Source organism: Etheostoma spectabile, chromosome 17 (assembly GCF_008692095.1).
Source record: "Etheostoma spectabile isolate EspeVRDwgs_2016 chromosome 17, UIUC_Espe_1.0, whole genome shotgun sequence".
Classification (NCBI taxonomy): Eukaryota; Metazoa; Chordata; class Actinopteri; order Perciformes; family Percidae; genus Etheostoma; species Etheostoma spectabile.
The window spans coordinates 12,468,980-12,496,621 of NC_045749.1; the positions used below are offsets into that span (position 1 = coordinate 12,468,980).

General features: G+C 40.6%; 1 protein-coding gene across 3 annotated transcripts in view; it reads right to left on the reverse strand.

Annotated features, from left to right (window-relative positions):
• marchf8 (membrane-associated ring finger (C3HC4) 8) overlaps positions 1-27,642 on the reverse strand; it is a 65,435-nt gene that overhangs the window by 32,674 nt on the left and 5,119 nt on the right. For 2 of the 3 annotated variants that reach the window (XM_032540718.1, XM_032540720.1), the window contains exons 2-3: positions 15,137-15,329; positions 15,091-15,095 (exon numbers count right to left, since the gene is read on the reverse strand). In XM_032540718.1, the coding sequence (XP_032396609.1) occupies positions 15,091-15,095; positions 15,137-15,228 (97 nt within the window). In that variant the 5' untranslated portion in view covers positions 15,229-15,329. Of the gene's footprint in view, positions 1-15,090; positions 15,096-15,132; positions 15,330-27,642 lie in introns of all 3 variants that reach the window. The other variant, XM_032540721.1, reaches the window with a different exon arrangement.

Below are 27,642 nucleotides of genomic sequence, written 5' to 3' on the forward strand. Positions count from 1 at the left end.
ACACACACACACACACACACACACACACACACACACACACACACACACATCTGCCAGCCTCTGGGTTTATCAGCGTTTTTTATATATAAAAAATAGCACCTTCGACATTCACTGTGTTGACTGAATTAACGTCATATCAATCTCAACATCAGCACCTAGGGCCAGTGATAACCTTCTGAATTAGATAAGTATTTCACCAGTGCATTAGGCTTTATGAGGAGCAGTGGATGACAGCAGAAGCTGGTGACAGACGTAGATCCTGAGCAACACTCTCAGCAGGATGGATCAATGAATCCTAAATGCTTCTCAAGTTGCAACAGAGTGCTCCTAAGGTATGACGAGAATCTCTCTCACATAATCAAACCACTACTGTGTGCATGTGAGCATTTAATGTGATGAGTCATCAAAAGCTATTAAGATGCAGACAGTGGCGTATAGCCACGAGGGCAGAGCTCATTGTGCTTTTCAACTCTCGACCTGGCTGACCTGTTGTCTCCGGCATCAGACACTTTGTCTCGAACCACGGATGGACAGAAAGGGCTTTAACACCAGCACAGATAGTCAAATTTCAAACTGAATGACCACAAATGTACACGGGTTGCTAAGTTCTTCTTACTGGCAGAGAAGTAATTACAGTAGTTATATGCATTCTTTGAAGTAAAATCAATGATCAGGCTTAATCCTGCTTTAGCTCTGTCTCCTTTAAACATCAGCAGTCTGATGGAGGTAATGAGGATTGGTATCATGTCTTTCTTAGATAAGAAGGTAGGAATAACAGTTTTTTAGGGTTCTGGTGTTTATATTCCCAGACTTTTTCAGACTTTGCAGGAAAGGAGAACAGAGGATTTTTCAAAGGCTGTGTGAAAAGGATTAGCATACTCCATCCAGCCATCTCTTCGAAAACTCTCTTTAGATCCATCATCTGTGCTGAACTTTTGCTAGAAATGTGCATCGCTGCAGGAATGACCTCAGTATATACGGTATGTACAGTACATGAATAAAAAATACTATTGCATCCCCCCTCCTCAGTACCCACCTCACTCAATTTAGGCCCTTGTCCACTAGCTATGACATCATCAACCATCACCTGTTGTTAAACAGATGGCGCCCCATTTCTGACCCTTGACATTTGGAGAAGTCTGCATTGCAAATTTACAGATTACGGAATTTTACAGTCACACACTCAGAATGCAATAATATCCTCTTCAACCAGAGCAGCACCCTTCCTGTCCTTCCGAGACCTGATCAGGATTTTGGGGTTGTGAGCAGCTTCCCATCAGTATTCAAACCCTGAGAGGGGGAGCTGTTGGCACACAAACACACCTAGGGTTACAAAGCTACCTCTCCCACATCTAAACCTTCCATCTGTGCCTTTACCCACAGCAAACAACAGGTAAAAATAACCTAAGTGAAGAGTCTTAGTTATTAGACCCTGTTTAATAAGTGTGTAGTGATATAATGTTGAAACTGCTTTACCTCTGATCTAGCTGAATAGAAACACAGCATGCATGTATTTACACAAAAGCGAACTACACAAATAGGAAGTATAAATAATTTCTCTAAGAGCTACAATCAGAGGACAGCATCCTAAGAGGTGTGTCGTTTTGCTGATGTACAAAAGGCTACAGTAAACACAAACTCTTCAGACCTTTCTTTCCGACTCAGCTTGTTTTTAGCGCAAGATGCTTTGATGTTCTGTGTACCAGCGGGCTATAACACTATTCACTCCTTTAGACTACAGCTAGCTGAGGCAAGTAACCTTGAATTTACACACCCTCTTCCTCTCCCACCTCCGTGTACTGACGATGAAGGTTGAAAGATGGAACAATAAATCTGTCCCCCACCCACCTATTCCTATCCGGCCTCATTTGGCTCCCAGATAAATATGGTCCAGAGCAACAGCAGCAATTTGCATTTAAAGGCTGTTCATCTTACATGCCTCGCGCGTGCAATTTACTGAAAGGTACATTTGCATTTTGAATGCATAAAAATGCTCACAAGTTCAGAAGGGGGAACCAGGGAGATAAAATATTTTGAATTTGAGTGTCGTTATTGCTTGTAATTAACACATTAAAAAAAAAGACAAGTTAGATTCAAGTTCACAAAGTTTGAATAAGATTCAGGTCACATTTAGGACAAAATCTCTCTTGAGGCTGCACCATAGACAATAATCAAACAGACATCGTACTGGTTTGGAGGCTGGTTGCAAGCTAGTTTTACCAAAAACAAGAAGAGAGATTAAACAAGTGAGTGTTTTGATGCATCATAAAACAACAAGTCTGGTCTTGTGTTAAGGCTGTAGGAATGCAATAAGACTAGAAGTTGCCTATACGAACGTCTGTATTTGTTTGTTATATATTCTTGTTTAATAAAGTCAAACATAAAGCTACAACACTCTAAGCTCAGATACAGTTTGCTCTACTGCTCCCTGCTGACCCCTATTGGTCCTGCACATACCCTCAACTCAACTTCAAAACAATACAACATTCTTTGGGGTCAAAGGAGTGAGGCTAACTTTTTATTTTATGAAGTGATAAGCATGAAGTTAAATTCCCATCGCTCTAAGCTGTTCCACACTCCAACCTTTCCTGTTTCTTCATTTCCATCTCCCACTGCTGCCGCAAACATATTCTGCGATTCCTCATCCTCCTCTACATTTTCTCTATGTTACATCTTCATTTTCCACCGACTCTATTTGCTCAAACCTCCTTCCAATCACTGCTACAATCTCAATCCACCCTGTCAATATTTGTCTGGTCAGCTCTCCGTCTGTGTGCAGACAGCTTAAATGAATACATCATCGCAAAGAGCCGCACTTCCACATGAAAAGAGACTGAAATCAGCTCTCAAAGAGGGAGCAGATGGTGATACTTTCCTGATGACATCTTTCGGCTTTTACAGCATTTCTCCACCACTTGTTTCAACCCTTACGCTTTCATGACACTAGAGGCCTTACAACAAGTTCAACAAGTACTGAGCCCCATGAACTGCTTGCTTTATATCTCAGCCCTCAGTCAACAGTGTTAAATGAGTGAAGTGGCTTTCAATAAACAAAGGAGTTACTTTTCATGCTAAAACTTAAAACTGACTGTGGACTGCTCTGCTCCGAGCTCAAAAACCCAAAATGCATGATTTACATGTCAGTAAATTTACTAAGTGGTGATTACACATTCATTGCACTTAGATAAGCATGCTTGTACTGAACATTTCAGAGACAACAGCGTCTTTTTAGGATTTGTGAAAGATGGCAGGGAGAAAAGACATCAATCAGCTAATAAAAATATCAAATGCCCTCAGGTAAAGAGTCACATAACATTAACATTTTTATGGAAGCAGTCTTTAACATTCTTCTCATTCATACTTAGTGCTCCTTTTCTGCAGTTAGAGTGTGTTGAGCGGAGTAATCCAACTCCCTGGGAGACCAACAGTGCTCTATATGTTTTGTATTCAGTCAGAGTACTTTGGTGGATAAGGATCTGATGCGTTGCTCCTGTTGACTGCGGTGCCAGTAATGCACCATTGTCCTCACTTAATTCTGTATCGTCATATTATCTTTGTCTATCATAGCGTAGCGGTTTCAGCTTTCAATCATGTGGCTGGCTTTGTTTTTATGTGCAACATACATTTACATGCTGCGACCACGCTCAACAGTTTTCTCCCTATCCAAGAGAAAAATCTTTTTCCCTTACTCAGAGTTGCACATTTCGTGGAGAGTTCCGGCTTAAATACAGACAGTCATCTCCGCTGAATCACCCTAACATAAGATTTAAATTAAGACTGGTCTATGTCTATGTGCTATGAAGATATTGCTCAACATGTGCTGCTTTAACAGATTAATAATTTCTCGACAATGTCAGAGTTAAGAGACAAAGTGTTCTCTCATAAACATCCAAAAATGTTTTTGCCCCGATACTTTATTTCCAAGAAGCTGAGCAACTGCAACCCTGGCCTCAAGTTGTTTGGTAGAAACGCTGAAACAAACAATGGGCGCATGTGCAAGTGTGTGCAAAGCATTCCCGGACATTAGTGCTAATTTAAGCATTGTGTGTGCTTTTCTCTCGCTCTGTGTGTGTGTGTGTGTGTGTGTGTGTGTGTGTGTGTGTGTGTGTGTGTGTGTGCCAAAAAAACAATTAGTCAATTTGTGTCAGTGTGTCTGTGAATGGTTAAGAGAGGGAGTTAAAAAGTTAAAAACAATGCTGGTTTAGGTAGCAGCTTCACAAAGTCCTTGGGAGGTAAGCTTCAGGGTGGCCACAGCCCTACAAGTGAAAAAAAAAGAAGTATTTGTGTATGTACGCGTTCAAAAGACATAGTCTGATTTCTGTCACACCTGGCAGCATGACCTAAGGCAATGCATGATGGAGTAGCTACCAACCTCCTTAGGCATGTGTGTAAGGGGCTGTGGGTTCAAATAAACACATCAATCAAAATGACGTAGAACTGACAGCAAAAATCCATAGCTCACGCTCTCACAAATAGGCTTCACCTCGATTTCACAGAGAAGACATTTTTGTGAGTCAGGTGACCATTGCAAAAGGCTTGATATCAGGACATTGGTGTAGATGGCGGATGGCATTGGTCCTCGGAGGGACCACTACCTGAATACTCATTGTTTTGATGTGGCAAAATAAAAAACCACAGCGCTCCTGGCACAAACTGTTTGACAGCTCTGACAGAAGCAAAGCTGAGGCATGTTTGGGTGAACAGCAGGCTGCTTCTCCACAGTCTGCCCGTTTTGTTTCGGTCCTGCCAATAGTACTCTTATTCAGTCTTGCCTTTGCTCCATTGCTTCCATTGCTACGGCAACCATATGCTCCTCTCTCACTCCCTTTCAAGTTGTTTACAACAAGAGTGTGATTGTGCTCATTTTCACTTTAAATTTTAATTCTCTCACCATTACTCAATTCCTCCTCATGGTAGACGGCGATGAATGTCAAAGTCGGGCTGCAGTCCTCTGCACTCTGCAGAGCTTATTGAAAGCCTCATCAAGACACCAGCTACTAGTGCATTCATGCAGCTGTGCCATCCAGAGGCTGAGTGAGAAGTGATAAGATAAGAACTGCGAACACAATTTCATGGGTTCAAGAGTGGCTTATGACCCGTGATACATGGCATCATGACTCTAGCTGCCTATTATCTTTATCGTTCACTCTTGTCTTGAACTGGTCCAGCAGTGCAATAATGGCAAAATACTATATTCACTTCCCAGGCCACATTTGTCTCAAACAAACATTAAATCTGCAATAGTAATTAATTTACATAGAAACCAATATGTCTAAACATGTCTGAAAGTAAAGCACTGGTCTAAGACAGTAGATTTCTTTTCTCCAAACAAGCCTCATAAGATGAATCTTTGTTGAGACACTTGCTGTACACCTGCTGAAGACAGATCGTTAGATTTCAAAAGGTGCTCTGGGCTTCAAGCTACAGACATTTCTAAGCAACAAACATCTGCTATTCTACTCTGCCTATAGGAGCTCATTGTGAATGCTGTCTCTTCTTTCTTTTCAACATAACAAGTAGAGATTTCCCCCCTCCTGTAAAGCATACTAGGGGAAAAGTAGCAGCCTTGTCCTTTAGTTAAATGTTCTTTGATTGTGAAACAAATGTAATGGATCCATCACTCATTTAAATCAGAGAAGATTTCAAAATTTTTGAAAGGGATGAATGCTTCATTTGGCTCTTTAGTAGCTCTCCCATAAAAATTAAAAAAAAATGATCTCACACGGTTATAAAACTTAAACATTTCTAGTTGACACAGATTAAGAATAGCACAGCACAGGTGGACAACAATATCCCTGAGAATTTTTTTTGTAGTGACATTTTTCACAACTAACTAAAGTTGTAAATTGCGTATCAACATTAATTTACATAAAATGCACATGCAGGCAATTATAGCAAGGAATGTTCCCAGCCCTGATCAAGATCATTTAATGTTACCTTCCAATCCCATATTCTCATGTGATATACTGTACATATTTTAGCTGTACCGTGAACACTTAAAAGGGAGTGAAAACAACTACGCCTATGAAGATATTCTTCAAAAGTAAAAAAATGTTGTGGAGCTTTTAAAGCTTTGATGGTTTAATTTCTCTAAAACAACACAAACCAATTAAAATAACATATAGTCACTAATATAAAAACCAAAAGTGCAGAACATCCGGAATCGTTGGCAAAATATTTATTACCCTCCGTATTGTTTTCTTGCCTGTCATGTCAGAAGGTAAAACAATACAGCAGTTTTTCTGTCTTAGTGGCGTATAAAACTTGATGTTTTATTTTTAGGCAATTTATTATAGTGGTATTGTTGAAACTCTTAACTCCACCGCTCTAAACACTGGTTACACAAATATTACAAGTGCCCAACAGACTGCTTTCAATAATTTTAAAAACAACAGACAAAGCCAGAAATCTGGGTGTAGTCATGATCAGACCTGAATTTTAACAGCCACATTAAGACAATAACAAAGTCAGCCTACTATCACTTAAGAATAATCAAGGGTTAAAGGACTTATGTGTAAACAGGACTTGGAAAAACTGGTCATGCTTTCATCTTCAGTAGACTTGACTACTGTAACGGGTCTTTACAGGTCTCCCTAAAAAATCAATCAGACAGCTGCAGCTGATTCAGAACGCTGCTGCTCGAGTCCTCACTAAGACCAAGAGACTGGTCACATCACTCCAGTTCTGAAGTCTTTAACTGGCTCTCTGTGTCTCAAAGAATTGATTTCAAAGTACTCGTTTATAAAATCCCTTAACGGTTAGGTCCAAAATACTTTCTGATCTGCTACTACACTATGACCCCCAGACCTCTCGGTCATCTGGGACAGGTCTACTTTCTGTCCCAGAGTCAGACTAAACAGGGTGAAGCAGCTTTCAGTTTCTATGATCCTCATATCGGAACAAACTCCCGAAACCTGTAGATCCGCTGCTACTCTCAGTTCTTTTAATCAAGGCTGAAGACCTTCCTTTTTGATGCTGCCTTTCTTTAAATTTCTTATGCTGCACTGTAACTTTTATTTTTGTGTTTTATGTGTCCTAAGGTTTCTATTTTGTTTTTAACTGTCTGTTCATGTGTTTTATTAATTTTTAATGTTTATGATTTTTAACTGTTTGTACTTGTGTTTTATCTGTTTAACTGATTTCGTGTAAAGCACTTTGAATTGCCCTGTTGCTGAAATGTGCTATACAAATAAAGCTGCCTTGCCTTGCCTTCAGATTCCATTTTAAAACAGTTCCAGACTTTAGCTGCACCTTAACTTTTGAAAATGTGTCCTGTTGACACAAGTCGAGTATAACAATGTCACATCTGTGACGCCCATGTGGAAGCCTACACGGATATGCTGCAATGTGGTAATTTACTCAAAGGATGGGAATTACATCGGGCTAAGTTTAACAGATATCTTGAAGTTCAAATAGGTCTAAATCAGGCTGTATTCCAGTCTCTCAGGCGGAGTCGGGATATGCCCATTATAGTCTCCATTCTTTGGCTTACTGGCTACAGTGTAAACAACTGGAGTAAATCTGTTCTATTTTGTTCCATCTTGAGAAAAACATGTTTACAACACCAGAAACAAGTCAGACTGCGGGCAGGTAGGCCAAACTTACTTGTTGGAGAAAACAAAAGTGTATGGTAAATCTGCTTCCACTTTGACATGCTGCCCTACTTGCTATGGTCGTGAATTCAAACCATTTTGTGCTATAAAGATCTGTATCAAACATTGCCAACCTGTCTGATGATCTGACCACTAGTCTTTTGCCCCGTCACACTTTGTTGTAGATGTTGCCTTGTTCCCGGAACTTAAGAGTAACTTTAGTGAGCATATTTCTATCATAACCAATTGGAATGATGGATAAAACTCTGAACCAGATTTATTCTTTAACCAGCCACACTGATGGTTCTGTAAGGATAGGCATAATGCTAATGTCTCGAGCAGGTATAATATTTACCATGTTCACCATCTCTAGTTCAGCGTGCTAGCATGCGACAATTTGCTGAATCACAGTGAACACAAAGTACAGCTGAGGCTGATAGGAATAGCTTTGCAGGTATTCAGGCCTAAAAGAAAGTATTGGTCAAATATTCAAATTTTGACCTGATGATGGCGCTAGATATAAAGTCAGTGGATCACCAAAGTCACTAGGAACGACAGACCAACATTGCCATATCTAGAGGCATTCTTCTGAGTGCTAAGCTAAAATGTTCTTCCACATACACAGGTCAGGTGACTAAATGACTAAATGAACAGTCATAGCATTTTATACAGAAGTTTAAACGTCTGAGTTAAGTCAACACCTGCTTCCCCAGACAGCAAGACAGCAAAAAGGAGAAGTTCACAGTGTGGTCACATGAGTGAATCCATAGGTGGAGAAGATCAACTGCTAATCTTCCACTGCATCCTTCCAGAATGGAGGAGGAGAACGCAAAAGAGGAGGTGGTGGGAGAAGAGAAAGGAGGAGAACATATGGGAGAGACATTTAAAGGAGACTGTGATTGGACAAAAGTTTGAGGCAGTCTCAATGTTAAGAGAATCTAGTGCGTATTTGTGCCTAAACTTCCTTCTCCGCAAAATGATCGACAATTGGGAAACTCTTTATATCTTATTGGAAAGTGTCTGACTGCCCACCATCTTTCACTGAATGCACAAGGGACTTATTATGTGCCTGTGCGTTCACCAAATCCTGGCCACCACAATGGATGGCAAAACCATGAGTCATATCAGACTCATTATACAGCCAGGGTGTACGGCTGCATATGAATAGCATACATCAGGCAGCCATTGTGCGTCAGACTCCACAGAACGAGAAGACAGGCTGCAACGAGGGAAACATCGGCAGTGTCTTCTCAGAAAGATGAACACAGCTGCTGTGGTAAAGCCAAAAGAGCCTCCACCATTGATCTGGCTGGCAGTGGCTGAATGTTTAGGGCAAGTCATAGGAGTCAGGTCAGCAAGTCACTGGAAATTAAACAGCGTCCTAAGTCACCCTGCAGAGACAACTTACAGTGAACAGAAGTGTGAAATAGCACTCTGGGTGGAAGCATAGCAAAGACTGAGGCAGCTGCATGCTCTTTCCTGGAAATAACTTGTCTATCTCTGCCTCTCTACATTTCTGTCTCTGCAGGCTCTTCACTTGTGTCTCTGTGCACTATAACTACAGTCGCTCCTATAAATAAGACATTCAAAATCTGAGAAATGCACCATGGCAAAAATAAATTAGTTCTTTTAAATTCATTTTGGCAAAAGTGGGGGCTTTCACAGCTGGAAGGTTTTTTTGAGTTCAGGTGTACTTTCTGTTCCTGCAGTGTGTGACAGGCTCAACACATTTCTGTGAATTAGCAGGATAATAGCTATACATCTGTTGGATTAGGTTATACAGCAGCCTACAAAACATGAAAATTATGCAATCATTTGAAAATGTGCTTTAACTAAAAGAACATCTGAAAGCAGTCTTCTCATTTAACAAAGTGTTAATATTGAGCTGTGAAAGTGTATCTACACGTGGGTGCAGGGCGATGGGGCCGGGGTTAATTAGAAGACACCATCTCCTCTGAATGCCTCGCACTCTACTAAAAGCTGCTCTTCTGAAACCAAGAGCTGAAATACACACAGTGCCCCCTCACGCTGAAGACAAATCAAACTCACCTGCGACTAACATACAACATTATGCCATGTCTACTAGAACATAGAGCAGGTAATCGCATATATAAAACTTAATATCGCACAGAGTGACACAGCTACCAAAAAAAGTAAAATAACCCGTGGAGTCATCACAATGGCTAACAAAAAAAAGGTGAAGCATTGTCCTTCCTTACAACTGTCAAGGCAATCAAAAGGCCCGGCCGTCGTGTCGGCCCTTCCACATTTAATTATGTTTTTAAGCACTTCAACCTCAAGTGGCTTTGCGCAGCTGGGTCCTCTGGGAAAAGACGGGCTGACAAACAACACCAGCTGCTGGCATGTAGGTGTGTTTGTGTGTACCTGCACATCCTCACATGTGTGTTTTCACTAAGAGAGGCTCAGATAGTGAGATAGAGAGAGGCAAGAGGCAGAAAAATAACAGCAGCAGGTTAATGGGCTGCAGTAAATAAAGTGTGGGCAGCGAATCCTGCAAGTTAGTGGTGAAATAATGAGTTGATTAATCCAATACCACACAGACACCCTCACCTAGACTGCAAGACAGCAGCTCCTCTTCCTCCGCAGGCTGAGAAGGGTAAACAAGGATTCCCTGGACACTCTGCATCTTCTACAGGTAAACCATCAAAATAATCCTAACTGGCTGCATTAACGCCTGGTATGGAAGTTGCCCCGCCCTCAAACGTAAGGCATTTCAGAGGGTGGTGAAAACTGCCCAGCACATCACCAGGACAGAGCTGCCCTCCATAGAGGACCTCCATACCCAGCAGTGCAGTAAGAAGGCCAACAGGATTATCAGAAACTCAAATCACCATCATACAAACTGTTCTGCCAGACGGTCCCACAGCATCGGGTCCCGCACCACTGGGCTCAGGGACAGCTAAATCCCACCGGACTATAAACATTTTGAACTCATCAGTTCTCATTATGCATTTGCATTCCTATTTACAGTCATTTTCTTAAATTGCAAATAATTTATAGTAGGTATTATATTGTTATATATATATTGTTATAACCCTGGTTCGAATCAGACCTGCGGCCCTTTGCTGTGTGTCATCCCCCATCTCTCTCCCACCTTTCTGTCTCTACACGGTTACTCTGACTAAAGGGGGAAAAGGCCCCCAAAAATAATCTAATTAGCATTGATGGGGGGGCCTAGAGACTTATATTTTTATTGCCAATGACTGCTTCTTTGTTGTGCATTAAATAACTTTAACTAGTTAGGCATTTAAGTTATTTATCACGCAAAAATGGCAATCATTTAGTGGTTTCAGTTTCTGAAATGTAAGAATGTGTTGCTTTTCACGGTTTCTGTCATTGTTGGGATCATAAATAGGCATTTTTACTATGTTTTTGAAATAAAGTTAGACTAAAATATAAATCAAAAAGATAAAAAACAAAGATAAAAGATCTCTTAAACGCTAATATAGTTATTTGCTATAGTTAAGCATAACAGAAAAACATTTACTCTTTAACTTTCTACACTTTTCAGTCAGTAATGACTTCGTATTTATTGTATAAGCAGATAAAGAAAGGGTGTTTGCCAAGTTTGTAAATTTCAGAATTCCATGAGTGGCATATGCAAAGTAGGTTAGTTTGCTGACACACACAACATTCAGACCTTTATGAAAACATCTGCCAGACTAGAGAGAATCCCATTCTGCCTAAGTGTTATCATCGCTCTCCAGCTTCTGCTTTGTAGACAGGCCGGGGAACCTGTGTGGCCTCAGAACATCTACACCAGCATAAACGTAAAGGTTGTATGCTTGTGTATGTGTGTGAGAAAGAAAAAGAGAAATTATGTGCACACATGTCCACATTTGTGTAACATAAATATTAACTGGGAAAACTGGATAAATTGTCTATGTACCATACATGGAGCAGGGAAAACACAAAGATGACAGGATCCTTTGTACTTGCACCTTTAAAGTCTGCAAAATAAAAAGATCACATTCTTTGCTTCAGACTAGAAGTGACCACCTTATGTACTCCTTTCACACATGTAAACACTCTTTTCCTGATAATTCAGAATGTCATGCCTAGTTTACCCAGCCCCAAGGCTTTCTGTGTGACTATCATGGCATTTCCATTTGCATGCCCCTCAGCACAGCAATGTGGCGGGAACTGATTTGGACAGTTTACTGTAGAACCACAAAATGTTTCTCTGCCTCAAGGCTGAGAGAGGCATTTTAAATATTTTTTTCAAAACACATTTTGTGAAACAGTATTTTTTGTAAAAATATTTTACGGATTAAGTCGTACTGGGTGGAAACCAGCAGGCGACACGACTATCTCAGCCAAAATGCTTCAACTACACAAAAAGTGCAAGAACTCTGTTTAAAGTGAACAAGTAATGTCACTATACTAGAAGTGCTTTGTTAAATCAGCAAAGAAAGCAACGTTAAACAGTCCCTGTTCGGCCTGGAGGCTGTGTTCAAAGATTTTGCTATGGTGGTCAGTGTTTGAGGGAGCCGGGCTTTGTGGAGCCCAAAATCAGTGCCCAGGAGCTCTACAGCGGCAGCTATTATCAAACCACCAAACATCAGAGGAGAGACGAGGAGTCTTGACTGTCCTTGGACTCAGACACACGCTTCTTGAAGGACAAAGCTTCCAGGGCTGTCTATGCTTTCATAAAAAAAGACATGCAGCATCAGAAAGGCGTGTATCAAGTATTACAGAGATATACTGCTAAATATAATACCCTATAATACCCTTGTAAGCGAGGCCATGCATGTTGGTGTGAATACATGTGTTGTGTGAAAATAAAAGCTACATCTGTTTCCACTAAAACCTTGCTATGATTCTTAACTCTGCTGGATGTACACTAATCACATGCTGCTCATGTCATTAACTATATTTACAGTAAAAGACACCAGCAAATGACTTTGCCGACGGGGTTAAAGATGTTAGATAATCAACAAACATGGCAGCTCAGTATGCATTTCCCAGATACACCACAAGACTCTCTCCTTCCCCATCTGCTAGAGCTTACTTATTGTCAACTCATGCATAATCTATTCACTGCTCGCCTTATCAAAAACCCCAGACTCAAATAAATCTGACCGTATTATTTGCCAAAGCTGGGAACTGTAAGAGAATTTTTTATTTTTTCCCCACTAAATAAAACTCTCTCTCCAAATCTTTTGAAGCTGCTTTAAAAGTATTTCTTGAACCTCAATTTATCTATCTATACACAAGTTCAAAGTGGAGGATCCATACTGCCCACTAGCACATACCCAAAGAGGAGTTTGAAGAAGACAAATGAACTTGAGTGGCGTTGTAGGAGAGAGGCTAGTGAGGGGCCAGCAACAGTTAAAGATGTGTTGCTCTCTGAAGGAGCAGCTGACTAACTCAGAATTCTAAATAGAGGAAAGTTCTGTTTTTTTCTTGAGCGCTAAAAGACCAGTTGTGTTGTCTAAGAGGCAAGACCCTAGCGACTTGTGCTCTGTGAACACAACACACCACACACACCACCACCACACAACACACAACCCCCACACCACACACACACCACCACACACACACACAACAACACACACACACCCACACACACACACACCACACAAACACACAACACACCACACACACAACACACACACACAAACACACACACACAACACACACACACACACACACACACACACACACACACACACACACACACACACACACACACACACACACACACACACACACACACAAAAATACTCTCTCCTCTTTTCCTTCACTTTCTACTCTGCTGAGGACAGGAGTCTCTGCGTTATCCACTTTTTCCTCAGTGGGAAAAAGGAGGCTCAGCCAGCAGGAGACACAAATAGAGGGAAAGTGATTCTGAGCAGGGAGATGCCGGGGTGGATCTTTACACTAAGCTAACATGGCAACAGGGAGACCAAATGCCCCCCAGACATTATACAGCTTATGGTTTCACTTTTATTAGCAGATTAAGTTAACCTTGCTACAACTGCTCTCAAAGTTAAAACCCCTTAATCCTGTTAACCATGCATTGTACAAAAAGGTATTTCAGCAACCCAAACGCACACCTTTATTTCACCTTTGCAATGACAAGGCATGCTTATGAGCTTCATTGTGAACACAGATTAAGCTCGCACATTAATCACTGGTGAGGTGTGTGCATGTGTGTATTTTCTTCACGTGGACATGAATAAATGGTTCAAGTGTGTGTGTGTGTGTGTGTGTGTGTGTGTGTGTGTGTGTGTGTGTGTGTGTGTGTGTATTTAAAGTAAAAACACATATGTCAGCGGCAGTTTACAGTTTGTGTGTACTATCACTTCTCCAGCACAGGAGGCTGAAACACAGCACCATATGAAACATGAAGAAACCTCTTAAGAACACCTGTGCTGTTACACTTAGCGCCCAGGATCTATTGTGAGCTGATGGGGCGGTGAAAAAAGGGCAGGCCACGAACATATTGTCTTAGCACCTCGCTTTGTTCATGAGCTCAAAAAAGCAACTGCACTCTGAGTGCACTTCAGAGTTTGATGCTGCGGGAGTACAGAGACCGAGAGGGGGGAAAGAAAGTAAAGGTTGATGAGCTGCTTGTGAGACTGAACAGATGATCTTGCACCTGACCTTTGTTATTATTGACAAATCAAAAGTGATAACAATCTCAGACATTACAAATATCCTGATAACTCATAATGACATTCAGATGTGAAAGGTTTAAACATTTCTGAGAGTTCTCTTTGAATTCTGAGAAAAGTCAAATCCTCCTCAAATCAGAAAACTGTGATTGGCTCAAATGAAACTTTTCAGATGTGGCAGGTCTGGTTTCCAAATCCCAGGTTTTTGTGTGTGACTATCCTGAGTGTGTAAAATAAAACTTTTAAAGCAGCAGAGATGCTAAAATAAAAGTGCTCTCGTTAGTGTTTTTACTGAGTAGTTTTGTAAATTTGAAGTAGAAACGATTTACAAAATGCAGCAAAGGTGCCAAATCCTGTATTCTACCCACTATTCAACTGCAAAACCAATGCATTAGCTGGACTTTACTGAGCCTATAATGTGTGTGCACTACATGTAGCCTGTTTTGCAAGTCATTTTTATATATTTTATAAGTGTAACATCACTTGAGCCACGGTGAAACGTTTTGTGTGTATGGTTGAAATGACAATAAAACACACTTGAGTTGAACGCCTCACTGTCTGTCAGTCTATGTCCGTAAACGGTAGGCGTGACTTTGGAGTGGACTTGTAGAGCAGCGAGTGCATGCTGGGATTTGGTGTCTTTATGAATCAACATAAGCCAAAAACACGTTTTCTGGCTTTTCTCTGCCTAGATATTTCTACTACATAAGTGATCCAATTTAAAGATTCATTCATCTTTCCAACGGTGAAATATCCCTTAACTAAATAATGTGTGGGATATAAGAATAGCTTGCAGAATCTCCCCTTGCTATTGTAGATCTCTATAAGATCAAAAGTACACTTTATGGGATGAAAACTGTCCCTTTACTTTGTCCCCAGCCTTTTAACCCTTCACATACCTGCTTGTCCTTGTCCTTAGCTTTCCCACTGCCTGACACCCGCGATGAAGTGACATCACGGGGGATGACAGAGATTTGGTGCAGTGGCATGTTCATCCCAGCAGAGCCAACCAGGGGCGCTTAAACACACACTTGCTGTCCTGTTGCCAGAGCAAAGGGCATGATGGTCTGAACTGTGACACCTTGCCCGCGCTGCCCTAAAGAGGAGGCACAGAGAACGGACAGATTAGCTACGAGATAATAAAAATCACATTCAAATAAGATTATACTATGTATGTACACATACATACGCACGCACGCACTTAAGAAAATTAAAATTAAATAAAAGTCTGAATATATGGAATAAAAGTCTGAATATATGGACATTCGGGGGCACTGCTCAAGAGCGCTGCGAGTGTCTGTGGCCTCCTCTGAGGCATGACAGTGGCCAACGTTTGCATAACGGCTTCCTTGGCACCCCCGTCCCCCATGACTCACACAGTTACCCGCACTTGACGACAGATAATGTGCTGTCAGGTTTGGTTTTGCTGCTGTCTCCATCCTAATGCACTTGAGTGGCTTGGAGGAATGCATTTTTTTGCAGTTATTAATTTTGATATTCATTTTTGTCACTATAAACACTTTCACAATCCACATGACACAGGCAAATGAGTTTGAACAAATTAATTTGTTGTTACTTTGGGTAATTATTTTATAGTTTTTTTTTTAACCACATTAGAAACTCTACAAAAGCAAGTCCATGAACGTGTCCTGGTGCTGACCTACAGTACACTGGAAGAAAACTTTGGGCCACTCTCAAAAAACCAAATGCATGTGGTTTTCCACAGGACAACAGAAGTTAGTCTCAGAATAGCACAAGTACAGAGACTTTAATAAATCATCACAGAGGTGATCGCCAAAGTGTGTAATAAATCACTACAGGAGGTGAATATGTGTGTGCAAGAATTCTTGTTTCCAACAACCTGAAGATTCAAGGCCATGATTTCCACAAAAGGGAGAGTGACAGTCCATGTGGTTCCCTGTTGTTCTTGGATAGATCAGACAGACAAGAGTCATGAAAGCTGCGGCAGTATGGGGCTGTCCTGGGGAGTTACACAAGAGGTTTTACATAAGATTCATCTTAACTTCAGTTAATGCAGCCATCTGTACTGCCACTGACAGCAATTAAGCTTTAGCTCCTTCTCACCACTGGGGAGTGTGTGTGTGTGTGTGTATGTGTGTGTTTGCACGCAGACCGGTTTTTCCAAGCACCCCTCAAGCTCCACAGTATGAAAATGACAGGATTAAGAAACCAAAAAGCAAGCATACAGATGGGAGGTCAGTGAAATGGCAGTAATCAGAAACCAGCGTTGATGGCGGGGGGGGGGGGGGGGGGGGGGTTGTGGGGGGGGGGGGGGGGGGTGGAGACTTTAGATTGAGAATGCCACACAGGTCCACTAACAAGCTATACCAGCACAATCAGAGCTGCCACTTCAGTTTATCAGTGCACTGTCTCTGATAAGTACGGTATTCATCAAGATGATGATTATGCTGATACAATCTAACAACAAACAAAGTTAGCGGCCATATGAGCATCTTGTGCAACAGTGGCAGTCTCAGGTTGGTGCCAAAGGGGGGGGGGGGAATCATTTGATCATGTGTGCACCTCAGCACTCATTAAAAGAGATTTCTCCGTCACACCTAAATTGTAAACTAGTCGATTACATGGTGGAAGAATCTGGGATGCAGTCAAGGGTGAATGAAAATCACAAACTGCATCACAGGAAAAACTAAATTAAAACAAATAGAATAAGTATTGTTCATTTAGAGCATTAGTCAAAACTTTGTTTGCTCAAAGATAAACATTTTATCAATCAATTTGGACTACTAAAAAGACTGAATGACTTCATACAACGTGACTTGAAAACAGCTCTTACTTGATGATGCCTTTAGATATCCAGCAATAAATCAAACTGAAAAGGAACACTAATGAAAACCCTGTCAGTGGAAATGCATTATGGCTGCATCTAATTAGCATTTCTTTGAATTATCAATTAATCTAATCTGGTTATATTTTTGATTAAAGCTTTTCTTATCCAAACCTATCTCATACCAATTATGGGAGGTGTATAAAGATTTAGTAAATGGTTTACGGCTTCAGAGACTTGGAGAAAGTATGTAGAGTAGCAAGGTTAACTCAATGCCAAAATGTGTGTGTGTGTGTGTGTGTGTGTGTGTGTGTGTGTGTGTGTGTGTGTGTGTGTGTGTGTGTGTGTGTGTCTCACTCAAGACAACATTGCCATTTGTCTTTAACTGCTTATTCACATGACGGTAAAAACCCACAGCATGTTTGTTTGTTGTGAAACACAAAACAAGTTACACAGCAGTCTCCCAAAGGAAAAATAAGTACATTTGACAATATATAATATATTGTAATAATTCTATATTGTTCTAATATTCTACATACTACATGTCGAAGTGGAGGACAGAATTGTTGTGCATGTTATGATTCTACTGTAGTTGCATGTGTAAATAAAAACATGTGCAATAAAAACCTGGGGATGGCCTGTTTACATCCAGTCTATAAATATTCAACTCTTTGATCTGCATGCCTTGATTCATTACTTCCATCGGTGAAGTGAAGTGGATTTGGGGATTTGAATACAAAGCCAGTAAAGGAATATTCTCCCTTTTGGTAATTCTATCTGTATCATCAGTGTGACTGCAGAATACACTTTGATGCGCAGAGAGCACTAGTGTTGTGGTCAAGACCACCTAAACCAAGACCAAGACCAAGACCAATCATCACCAAGAGCAGAGTGTATCAAGATCAAAACAAGACCACGACTTTGAGACCAAGTCAAGACCAATACCAGATTTGTGTTACACAACCAGAGCTTCTCTTGTCTCCCGCATTCACGTCCTTGGTAGTGCATGGGGGTAGGTAGAAAGAGGTTTACGGTAAATTTCAAATAAGATATGAGTCAAGTTATTAGTTCCATTAAGTTACACATAGGCCTAATTCAGACAATGCACAGGCAATTTAGCAAAATCCCTGCAGCCAGGTCTTGACTGGCCCAAGTCCTTTTTAATCCGAGATAAGACCGAGTAAATGCAGTCGATTCCGAGACCTCAAAAAATTGACCAAGACCAATCTCGAGTAGGCCTACTACAACACTGGAGAGCACACAGTCACATTGTGAGTGTTTCTGCATGTGGCTAATGAGTTACTGTAAATTAGCGTGAATCCGGGCCAAAGGTACCTGCCTGAGAGCATCATCATATCATTATAGCTCCTACTGTATTCAGTCACAAATGTTTGTATTCATTAACAGTGGGCATTCATGTGTCATTTCCCAAGCTAGATTTTAAAGTAAATATGAGGGATAAACAAAATACATCAAGAAGGTCTGTCTCATGTATTTGTGCACTAGATTTGCAGACCTCTGGTTCACTCAAATGTTTTTTTACGGCAGTCCGATGAAACAACATCCATCACTAACCGCTGCTGCACCACCAGAGAGGTCATTAATGGGCTTTGAAAGAACAACAACTGCAGTAAAACCCTCCACTCTTAATTGGCATTGTGTTTCCTGTTTGTGAAACCTAACCTACAGTGAACTCCTTGACTGGCAGCAAGCCCGGAGGGGGGGGGCACACACACACACACACACACACACACACACACACACACACACACACACACACACCCCCACACAGCACCCACCCCCACAATCACACACCAAACCACACACACACACAACACACACACACACACACACACACACACACACACACACACACACACACACACCTGTACGTGCTATAGCATGAATATCTTTAGGATTAATAAAGCTAAACTAAATCTGTGAATCAAGCTGTCAGAAGGTCACCACTTTAGAGAGTGTGTGTACCCTCCGGGCTTGCTGTACGTCAAAGAGTTCACTGTAACAATATTAATAGATACAAATCCAACAGCACTCCAACCAATCACAGACCTCACGTGGTTCCAATTTGATGTTAACCATGGCAGCAGCCCCAGGGGTCAGTTTAAGGTGTTAGGAGACAACAGCTTTAAATAAACAGATGCACCACTGACTGGTTATGAGAAACTGTTAAACTAAGAGTGAAGAGGTTTTATATGGATATATGGTTTTTTTTTGTAAGTTCGGTTGTAATGAGGTACTTATCCATCAGTAGAGGAGAGTCCTGACAACAGGAGGTCTACAGAGAGACAAGCCCATCAAAATACTACAGGAGCTCCTCTTATGCCACTGAAGTCAATTTATTAAAAAAAAATAAAAATACAATTCCGCCCTTTTCCCCAGTTCTTCCCCCCTCTGCTCCTACGCCAGGTAAATGACAGTCCTGTCTCCTCTACGGTCTGCTCAGCTGAGCTCTGCTGTTACTCAGTTTGCCAAGAAGCCCCTCTGTGTACCTGCTGTCAGATCAGACCTGCAATATGGCTGAGAGCCCATTCTCTGGTTCTTATGCGCAACCAGGCAGAAAAACTCGGCTGTGTACCAATCAATCCTAGCATTATTATACTACAACTATAGACTATATTTAAAGGGGTGCTTCCCCCGAGGATTGGTGGGTTATGAAAGAGACCTACACACACAAATAAAAAAGATTAATGATAAAAAAAACAACGTGGGATTGAAGAGATATTACAACGATATTTTGGATTTCAAGTCACACACACTTTAACTATCGGGCACCCAGATAGCTCAGTGGGTAGAGCGGGCAATCACATATAGAGGTTTACTTCTTGGCACAGCCAGCCCGGGTTCAACTCAAACCTGTGTTTCTTTGCTGCATGTCATTCCCCTTCTCTATCCCCTTTCATGTCTTCATGAAGACATGAAACTGTCAAATTTGTTGTAAACTGGTAGATTATTTAACCGTCCCTGACATTGTATAATTTCATCAATATGCACACACATAACACACAGGCTGGTGATTACTTGAACAGTTTTTTTATAACTCACTGGGAATAAATTATGATGTGTTTTTTTTATCTCATTGTCATTTCAAATGTAGCTGCATCATAAATCAGTACCAGTGCGATTTGACTATTACAGTGACTTTTTCTCTGCCTCCGAAATGTCTCCTTGCCTGTTTACCCTATGTCCAGAATTAATCAAAAGCATATGATATTATAGTTAACTGCATTCATAATGTCTTTGTTAACCGTCCCATTTGACAATATGTTAACCAGTCCCAGTTTGGATGTGATTAATTGTGTGGTTGGCTAAATGAGCTCTGAACAGACTCGGGGGGGAAACGCAAGAGCTGATGCTTTCTACACATTTAACACACTTACTTTAAACTTTTACACTCTCTCAGCTGCCAAGGAGATGTGAAAGACAACCAAAGCAAAATAGACCCAAAGGGATGACACAGTATTACCAAACATGTGAAACTTAAAAAAAGGAAGGAGGATTTATGTATTTACAGTAAGCGATTCATTGTCAGTAAACGTTTCATTTTCTGTACCGTTGCCAGAATAAACACAGTAATACTGCCCTGAGTCCACAGAAATCAGTTTCTTGTCTCTCTGTCCCCAACAGAGTGTGACAAGTGGCTCGGGGTCAATGTGGAGCAATTATTTCAATGAATCCATGTTGAATTCCCCAGATTAGGGTAGTGCTGGGAAGAGACTTGATCACTGAAATTCCAAACAGATGAAGAAAAGATTGAAATTCCTTCAACCTTCAGCTCCCCATTGATTTCCCAAAAGGCCAGAGAAGAGCAGTTTCATTCGTTAGTTTCTGTTTCAGCATGACACAAGACATATATACCTTCATAACATCATGCAGGTATATAACTTTATTAAGCCACTCCTCCAGCTTGAGACCCAAAATGTAGTGATGCATTTTTATGTAAGACACCACAGTTCCATCTTGGTAGCTAGAATTTTGTTTTACAGAAATCCTACTTTGTGACAACTTAGGCTGTGTTCACACACAATCAGGCAGCCCTCAGGTGGTCTGGTAAAAACGCAGGTCTTCCCAGTTATTTAGAAAAAGGTAATGCATTAAGGCTGAGGTGATGGGGGCCGCAAGGGGAAATCCTTAGCTAAGCTAAATTGAGATGGATTCAACTTTTGGAGAAATGCCCCCTTGAAATGGCCAGTCATGTAACTGCCGATCAGATTTGTCCATTTTGAGACACTGGAGACATCTCTGCCTCTTATCGCTTCCACACAAGCACTGAACTGCCCAAGACTAAACGATCTGATATGAAACAATAATTGTGAAATATAAAATCCAATTGTGCCACATTTGGTGGTTAAAGAACACAACTTAGAGTTACGCAAATGGGCCATTTAAGTGACACTTCTACCGCGGCACAACCCTTCAGCAAATTGCCAGGTTGCTTTTTGGGCACTTATTATTACCACATGTAAAGCATTTGGTCCACCCCACTTGACAGTGACTTCCAGGACTTCCAGCAGAGACACCAGGTTGACACTGCTTGCCAAAAACATTTTACGTTACTCCCATTAAAAACCCGGCTTGTCGTTTTTAGTACAGATTAAGTAAACAAGATATTTGTTAATTAGTGAACATTAAATACGTGCTAGATGTTGTGACCTATCGACAGAGCCAGGCTGTTTCCAGCCTTTTTGCTAAACAAAGCTTATTGATAACAGTGTAGCAATCTCCTTATCGCACTCTCGACAAAATGGCAACTAGACCGATTTCCCCAAAATGTCAAGTCGCAGGCCTTTCTACAACAATGACAAACTGTGCCAGCAGCAGATTATGTCAGCTGTAGCCTGTATTTGAGCAACAGTAATTCCCTCAGTACCTTACCCAAACGCCAAACTTAAAGTTTGGTTATTATTTATTGTCTTGAACACAAAACTGCAGTGTTTGTGCCTTCACGACCAACAAAAGGTAATTACAAATCAGTTTTGGTTAATCATAACTTTTTGTTTTTTAGAAATGTTGAAAGCTGAACCTGAATAGATTTTACAAGGGATTTTAATTCAGATTCAATAAAATGTTAGAGAACCCTATATCCCTAAGAATTACAGATAAATATGGTGTTCACAACATGGCAAACAGAAGATTGTACAGTATGGGCATAATGCCACCAGACCAGTTGTAAGTCAAAGAGGGAAAGTAGTCTTCTTTCTGTCTGCCGTTTTTCTTGGATAGGAAAATGTCCCTTTTTTATCCAAAGGGAAATGTTATTCTCTCTCTGATAACCTCACAAGAAAATAAATGTAAATACTTAAAAAGTAGAAAAAAACATATCAGTGTGTGGCAGACTTAAAGAGGACTTACTTAGAGTTTTGACAAGGTGTGTGTGTGTGTGTGTGTGTGTGTGTGTGTGTGTGTGTGTGTGAACAGAAAATGCAAAGAAGGATGCGTACGGATTTGCTGGAGGAGCAGATAATAATCTTGGAAAGCTAAAGAGATGTGGGAAAAGTCCAAAACACATAAAAAAAATCCAGAATGCAGAGACAGGAACTGAAATTATACACCTGCCATTGTTCACACAACACACACACACCCACACACACACACACACACACACACACACACACACACACACACACACCCACACACACACACCCACACACACACACACACACACACACACACACACACACACACACACACACACACACACACACACACACCACACACACACACACACACCACACACACCCACACACACACACACACACACACACACACACACACACACACACACACACACGATTAAATAGACAGATTATGTAATCCTGTGAAGGGGAAGTAGAACACAGCAGAGAGGAAGCCAGAGATGCTAACTGTATGCAGGCAAACTTGATTAACCTCATTGGGACCTCATTTTCAAAAGATGTTCTTATAAAGTCTAATTCCAATTAGATTGTATTTAGAGGACATTTATGCAATCATGAGGCACACACATACACAGGTGTACAGATGTACAAACTTAAACCCACAGATTTACATTTCCATGTTGGGATTTTAGCCAAAGCTGATATCCAAATAGAGTTACGGAAAGTGAGCACTGAACAGTGAACACTGGTTGCTGCAAAACTCACACCTGCAAACTTTTTTTGCAGCCCCGATAACACTTCTCTCACAACTCTCTCCGGCACAAGAAAATAAAATGTAATCAAAAGTAAAAGCAAGTGGCTTTCATTACTGACACATTACAGCAGCATTGAAGACTAGACTGCACTGAGCCCCTTCTCTGTTGATTTGGCCGTGCGCTCCATTCCAGTGCACTGGCTCGGTTTTGAATAGATTAATCATTTGGTCTATAAAATAATAATAATATATTATTTTATATATTTTCTATAATAATTGTTTTTTACATAAGCAGTTGACAACTGGTTGACTAAATATTGCAGCTCTACAATGAACAGTTTGTATTTTATTATATGTTGTTTCTACCTTGCTGTAAAGTCCATGTGCTAAAACAACAGACTTTCAGAAGATTTTTTACTTTTATTATGAACATAATGACTTCGGTGAAATGAAAGTGGCCGGCATAGCCCCCATAACTATTTCTACTTTCATGAAAACCTGTAGCCTGGTTGACACCAGACCCTTCTCAGTTTTAACTGAGAGTGGGTATGGGGAAGGTTCATTCACAGCACATTTACAAAAGGGTCACCAAAGTACACCGCTCAAACGCCTCTGGGCGCAATTGGATAGTCCTTCAACCAATCAGACCAACGATTCGGGTGACGTAGCAGCAACATCGGCGGGTTGCTGCACTTCCGTGGCCCTCGCTGTGCTACCGTCATCGTGTAAAGTCCACCTCAACGGTTGTGATTGGTGCCTCGATTTGGAAAAATTGGAAACGGGCATGAATGGGCTCTTGGCCAGACTGACTTGCAGAGCACATCTCAAATTTGCCGGAAGCTCATTAGGGTTTTCCCAGGCTGGAAAACCTGCTAAACATTTTGATGGTCTTGCAATAATTTTAGGACTTGCTTCCTTAATTTTCACATTTTTGCTTGTGCAGCTGAATTGCTTTACTCCGAAGGGGGTGTCGGTCATATGAAATACCCAGGAAAACGTTAGATTTTACAGTATGTGAAAAAACAACATTCATAAAACAAGATAAATGATGTCCATACTGCATATTTAGTATTGCAATGAGGCCAAAGAAGCTATTTTTAACCTCCCAGCTCTTCAAGTCTCTATAAACAGGATAAAGCAAAAGACTAAATGCTCACTGTACAGGCTTTAACAAAACTCGTCACAGTGTTCTATTTCTCTCGCCACAGCCAAAGTTACTAATACAGTTGGAACTTTTCCGATACCAGTCATACTGGTTACTTCAAACCTACTGTATTACAGTCACAAAGGATTTCCACATTTCCTCATACCTGCTGTTAGCCAACATGAGTTGACCAAGTCTTAATCATGAATCTAGGGAGGCTTAAGCAAGATTTATGCTTCTGTGTTAAATCCCCGTTGTAGGTTTGACGTGAAGATAGGGACCCTATGCCGCACCCTGATGAGCACTTCTCAAAAAATGTAACTACACTTTGCGGTAACACAGACCGCAACAACTGTGATTGGTCCGCTTGACTGTGGCTTGGTATGGTTGCATTTCCCCCCTACTCATTTCTGGGTTCTCCTTCTCCATAAACAACATCAGAAGAGGGTTAACTTTTCCTGCTACAGCTTTCCCACTGTGGTCGGAAGGCACAGGGCAGACTCTTTGTTTCTCTCACTATGCCTCCAGAGTCTGTACTCGCTCCAAAGCTAATCCCTGTCACTCTCTCATGTGCTTCACCACACACTCCCCAGCATACACACATGCTTTTCTCTTAAAGAGATACACTAGAACGCAGACACCAGCGCACAAGTACAAACCTCACACCACTTAGAAGCATAAAGGAAAAATGTCACAACTTAGTTGAAGATTAATGGCAAATTCACCCACAACTATAGACACACTAAATTTAGAAAAATTTAATATTGAAACTGTTGGAAGAGATTCAGTCTTAAGTAAAAAAAAAAAAAAAGGTCAGTTCACCCATATTACATTAAAAGTTATTAATACATTTTCTCACCTACATCTAGTGGTATCTAACCACTTTTTATAGTAAGAAAGCAACTTCATTACATCCCCGTGGCCTAGGGTTTCAAGACTGACCGTGTCATTCAAGTCTGGTTGAGGAAATTGTTACACGTTATTCCCCCTCTCGCTTCCATCATTTCCTGTCAATTCTATTCTTCCCTATCCAGGAAACAGAAAAATATGTCCTCAAAGTAATTTTGGGAAATTTTTTCTGTGTTTTAAATGAATTTGGCACCACACCAAAAAGACATTCACTTCCATTTAAGGATGCAAGTTCTATAATCATCTGATTAATCTACTGATCTGCTCTGTACTCGATTAACTGCTTAATAATTTTGTCTTTGTAGTATTAGACAGACAATTGTACAAAAATTGTTGTTCAGTGGCCATGGTGACAAATTTTAAATGCTTGTTTCTTGGAAACAAGAAGATATTCAATTTGTTATCACAGCCAATATGACTTAGAAAAGAAGTAACAAAAGCATCAAATCCTCACATCTGAGAAGCTAAAACAGGAGAATGTTCAGAATTTATGCTTGAAAATTAAATGATTACATCAATAAAATAACTGCAGATAATTATTCTCTTGACTGGCCACTTGACGTATAAGCTATTTATTTCAGCTCTACTTCCAAAACAGATGAGATGATGTTTGGGACGATGAGACATGGTGCACAGTCACACAGAGTGAGTTATTCATTATACAACCTTTGACATCAAGACATTGCTGATTTAGACTCTCATCCTCCCCCTTTGCCTCACAGACATCATATGCCTCACAGCATCCATGTCCAAGGTAATGGAACAAATGAAGATGTTAGGTTGGTTTGACTAAAGTGCCCCAACATCCTCCACATACACCCCACATCTCTTTGTAATGGAGATAATCAGACTCAGACATGGTTTCAAAACTAAATACATCCATGTGCACAAGTTACACAAGTTTGACTCAAGCAAATACAATGTGTTGGTCAAACAAAAGAACGTTTTTAAGCAGTAGGCTAAAAGGACTGGTTGTTGCATAGCATCACTCACCACATTTGCCTGTGTGAACTCCTAAAAATGTCACATACAGCATCAGGTAGCGTCATGTCAGCCTCATAACCCGAGACCTGACAGAGCAGCTAATCTCTCCACTGGACGGCACATATTATGCTAAAGTTGTAAAGAAAAAGTCAATTCTGCCTATGACCATCATTAAAGCAGTTTACCTGAGAGATTTAAATGTTTCCACAGCTGTGATCACACAAACTTCAGCGACTGTATATACAAACCAACTTGCATTCATTCAACCAAATTCATATTTTTCAAACAAACTTATCTATTGGTTTAAAAATGTATTCAAAACTACTAGGCTACATTACATTATGTCTACAAAAGTCAATTTATTTAAAACACTGTAACTGCAAAAAAATTAAAATGATCAAATAACCGTGCTATATTCTCAAGCAATGTAGAGATTTAGAGCTAGATTTATTTTTGCTACTATAACAGGAGGAGAATATCTCTGACATGAATTTATTAATGAGATTCAAGTCACGAATACAAGTCTAAAATACTTCCTTCTACCTCTTCTGGCAATGCAAACACAACCAGCAGAAACAAATCGATGGGGAACAGAAAGTCATTAGAAATAAAAACTCAATTCCTAATGAAATGACAGAAAGGACTCTGCTGTTATGATCTTCATGTTGGCTCGCAGAAATCCGCAGAAAGCAGTGGATTTTATCTGTTCTGTTTACATCACTTGAGTAAATTACACATATAAAATGGTGGATTGACAATGTTCCAAGGAAAAAGCGCAAAAACGTTCCAGAGGTCGCACGCCACTTCCCAAAGATCGCATGACAATTGGTGTTTAAAATTCAATGACATTACACCGTCAATTAACCCGTTTTTCCTCTAGTTAGTCCAATCAAATCACTGCTGCCAATGCCATGTGTTTAGAACAAACTTTCACGAGATGCATATTGGACGAGTCACTACAATGACAGTGGCTAAAAAAAAGAAATGCATTTACACATAAAAGGTCACAGATTATCCATTAAGCATACCATACTTTCTTTACTCCAAGACAACAGTTAATCAACTCTATTCGCTTTTTAAAAAACAAAATTCAGTTAACGTGGACAGGTATTTGTGAGGCAGTCACTATAACATGAACGCACCAGAAGACAGTCGCACTTTTGAAATCAGTGTGTTTCGATTACGTTGCAGCTTTGACACAAATTGATTTCTGGAAGCAAGTTTGCTCTGATGGATTAGCTATCAAAAGCATTTCTGCAAGTAGAGTTTTTACTCCGACAAAAGTACTGAAAATGACTGAAAACTGACTGGCTTTTAGAAATACTGTATAATGGAATGTGATATGCTGTAGAAAATACACTTTTGAATTTAGAGTCCCCAAGGGGAACCTTGGAACCTGCGTCCAGAGGACAGGATGGGGAAATAGCGGTTGAGTGG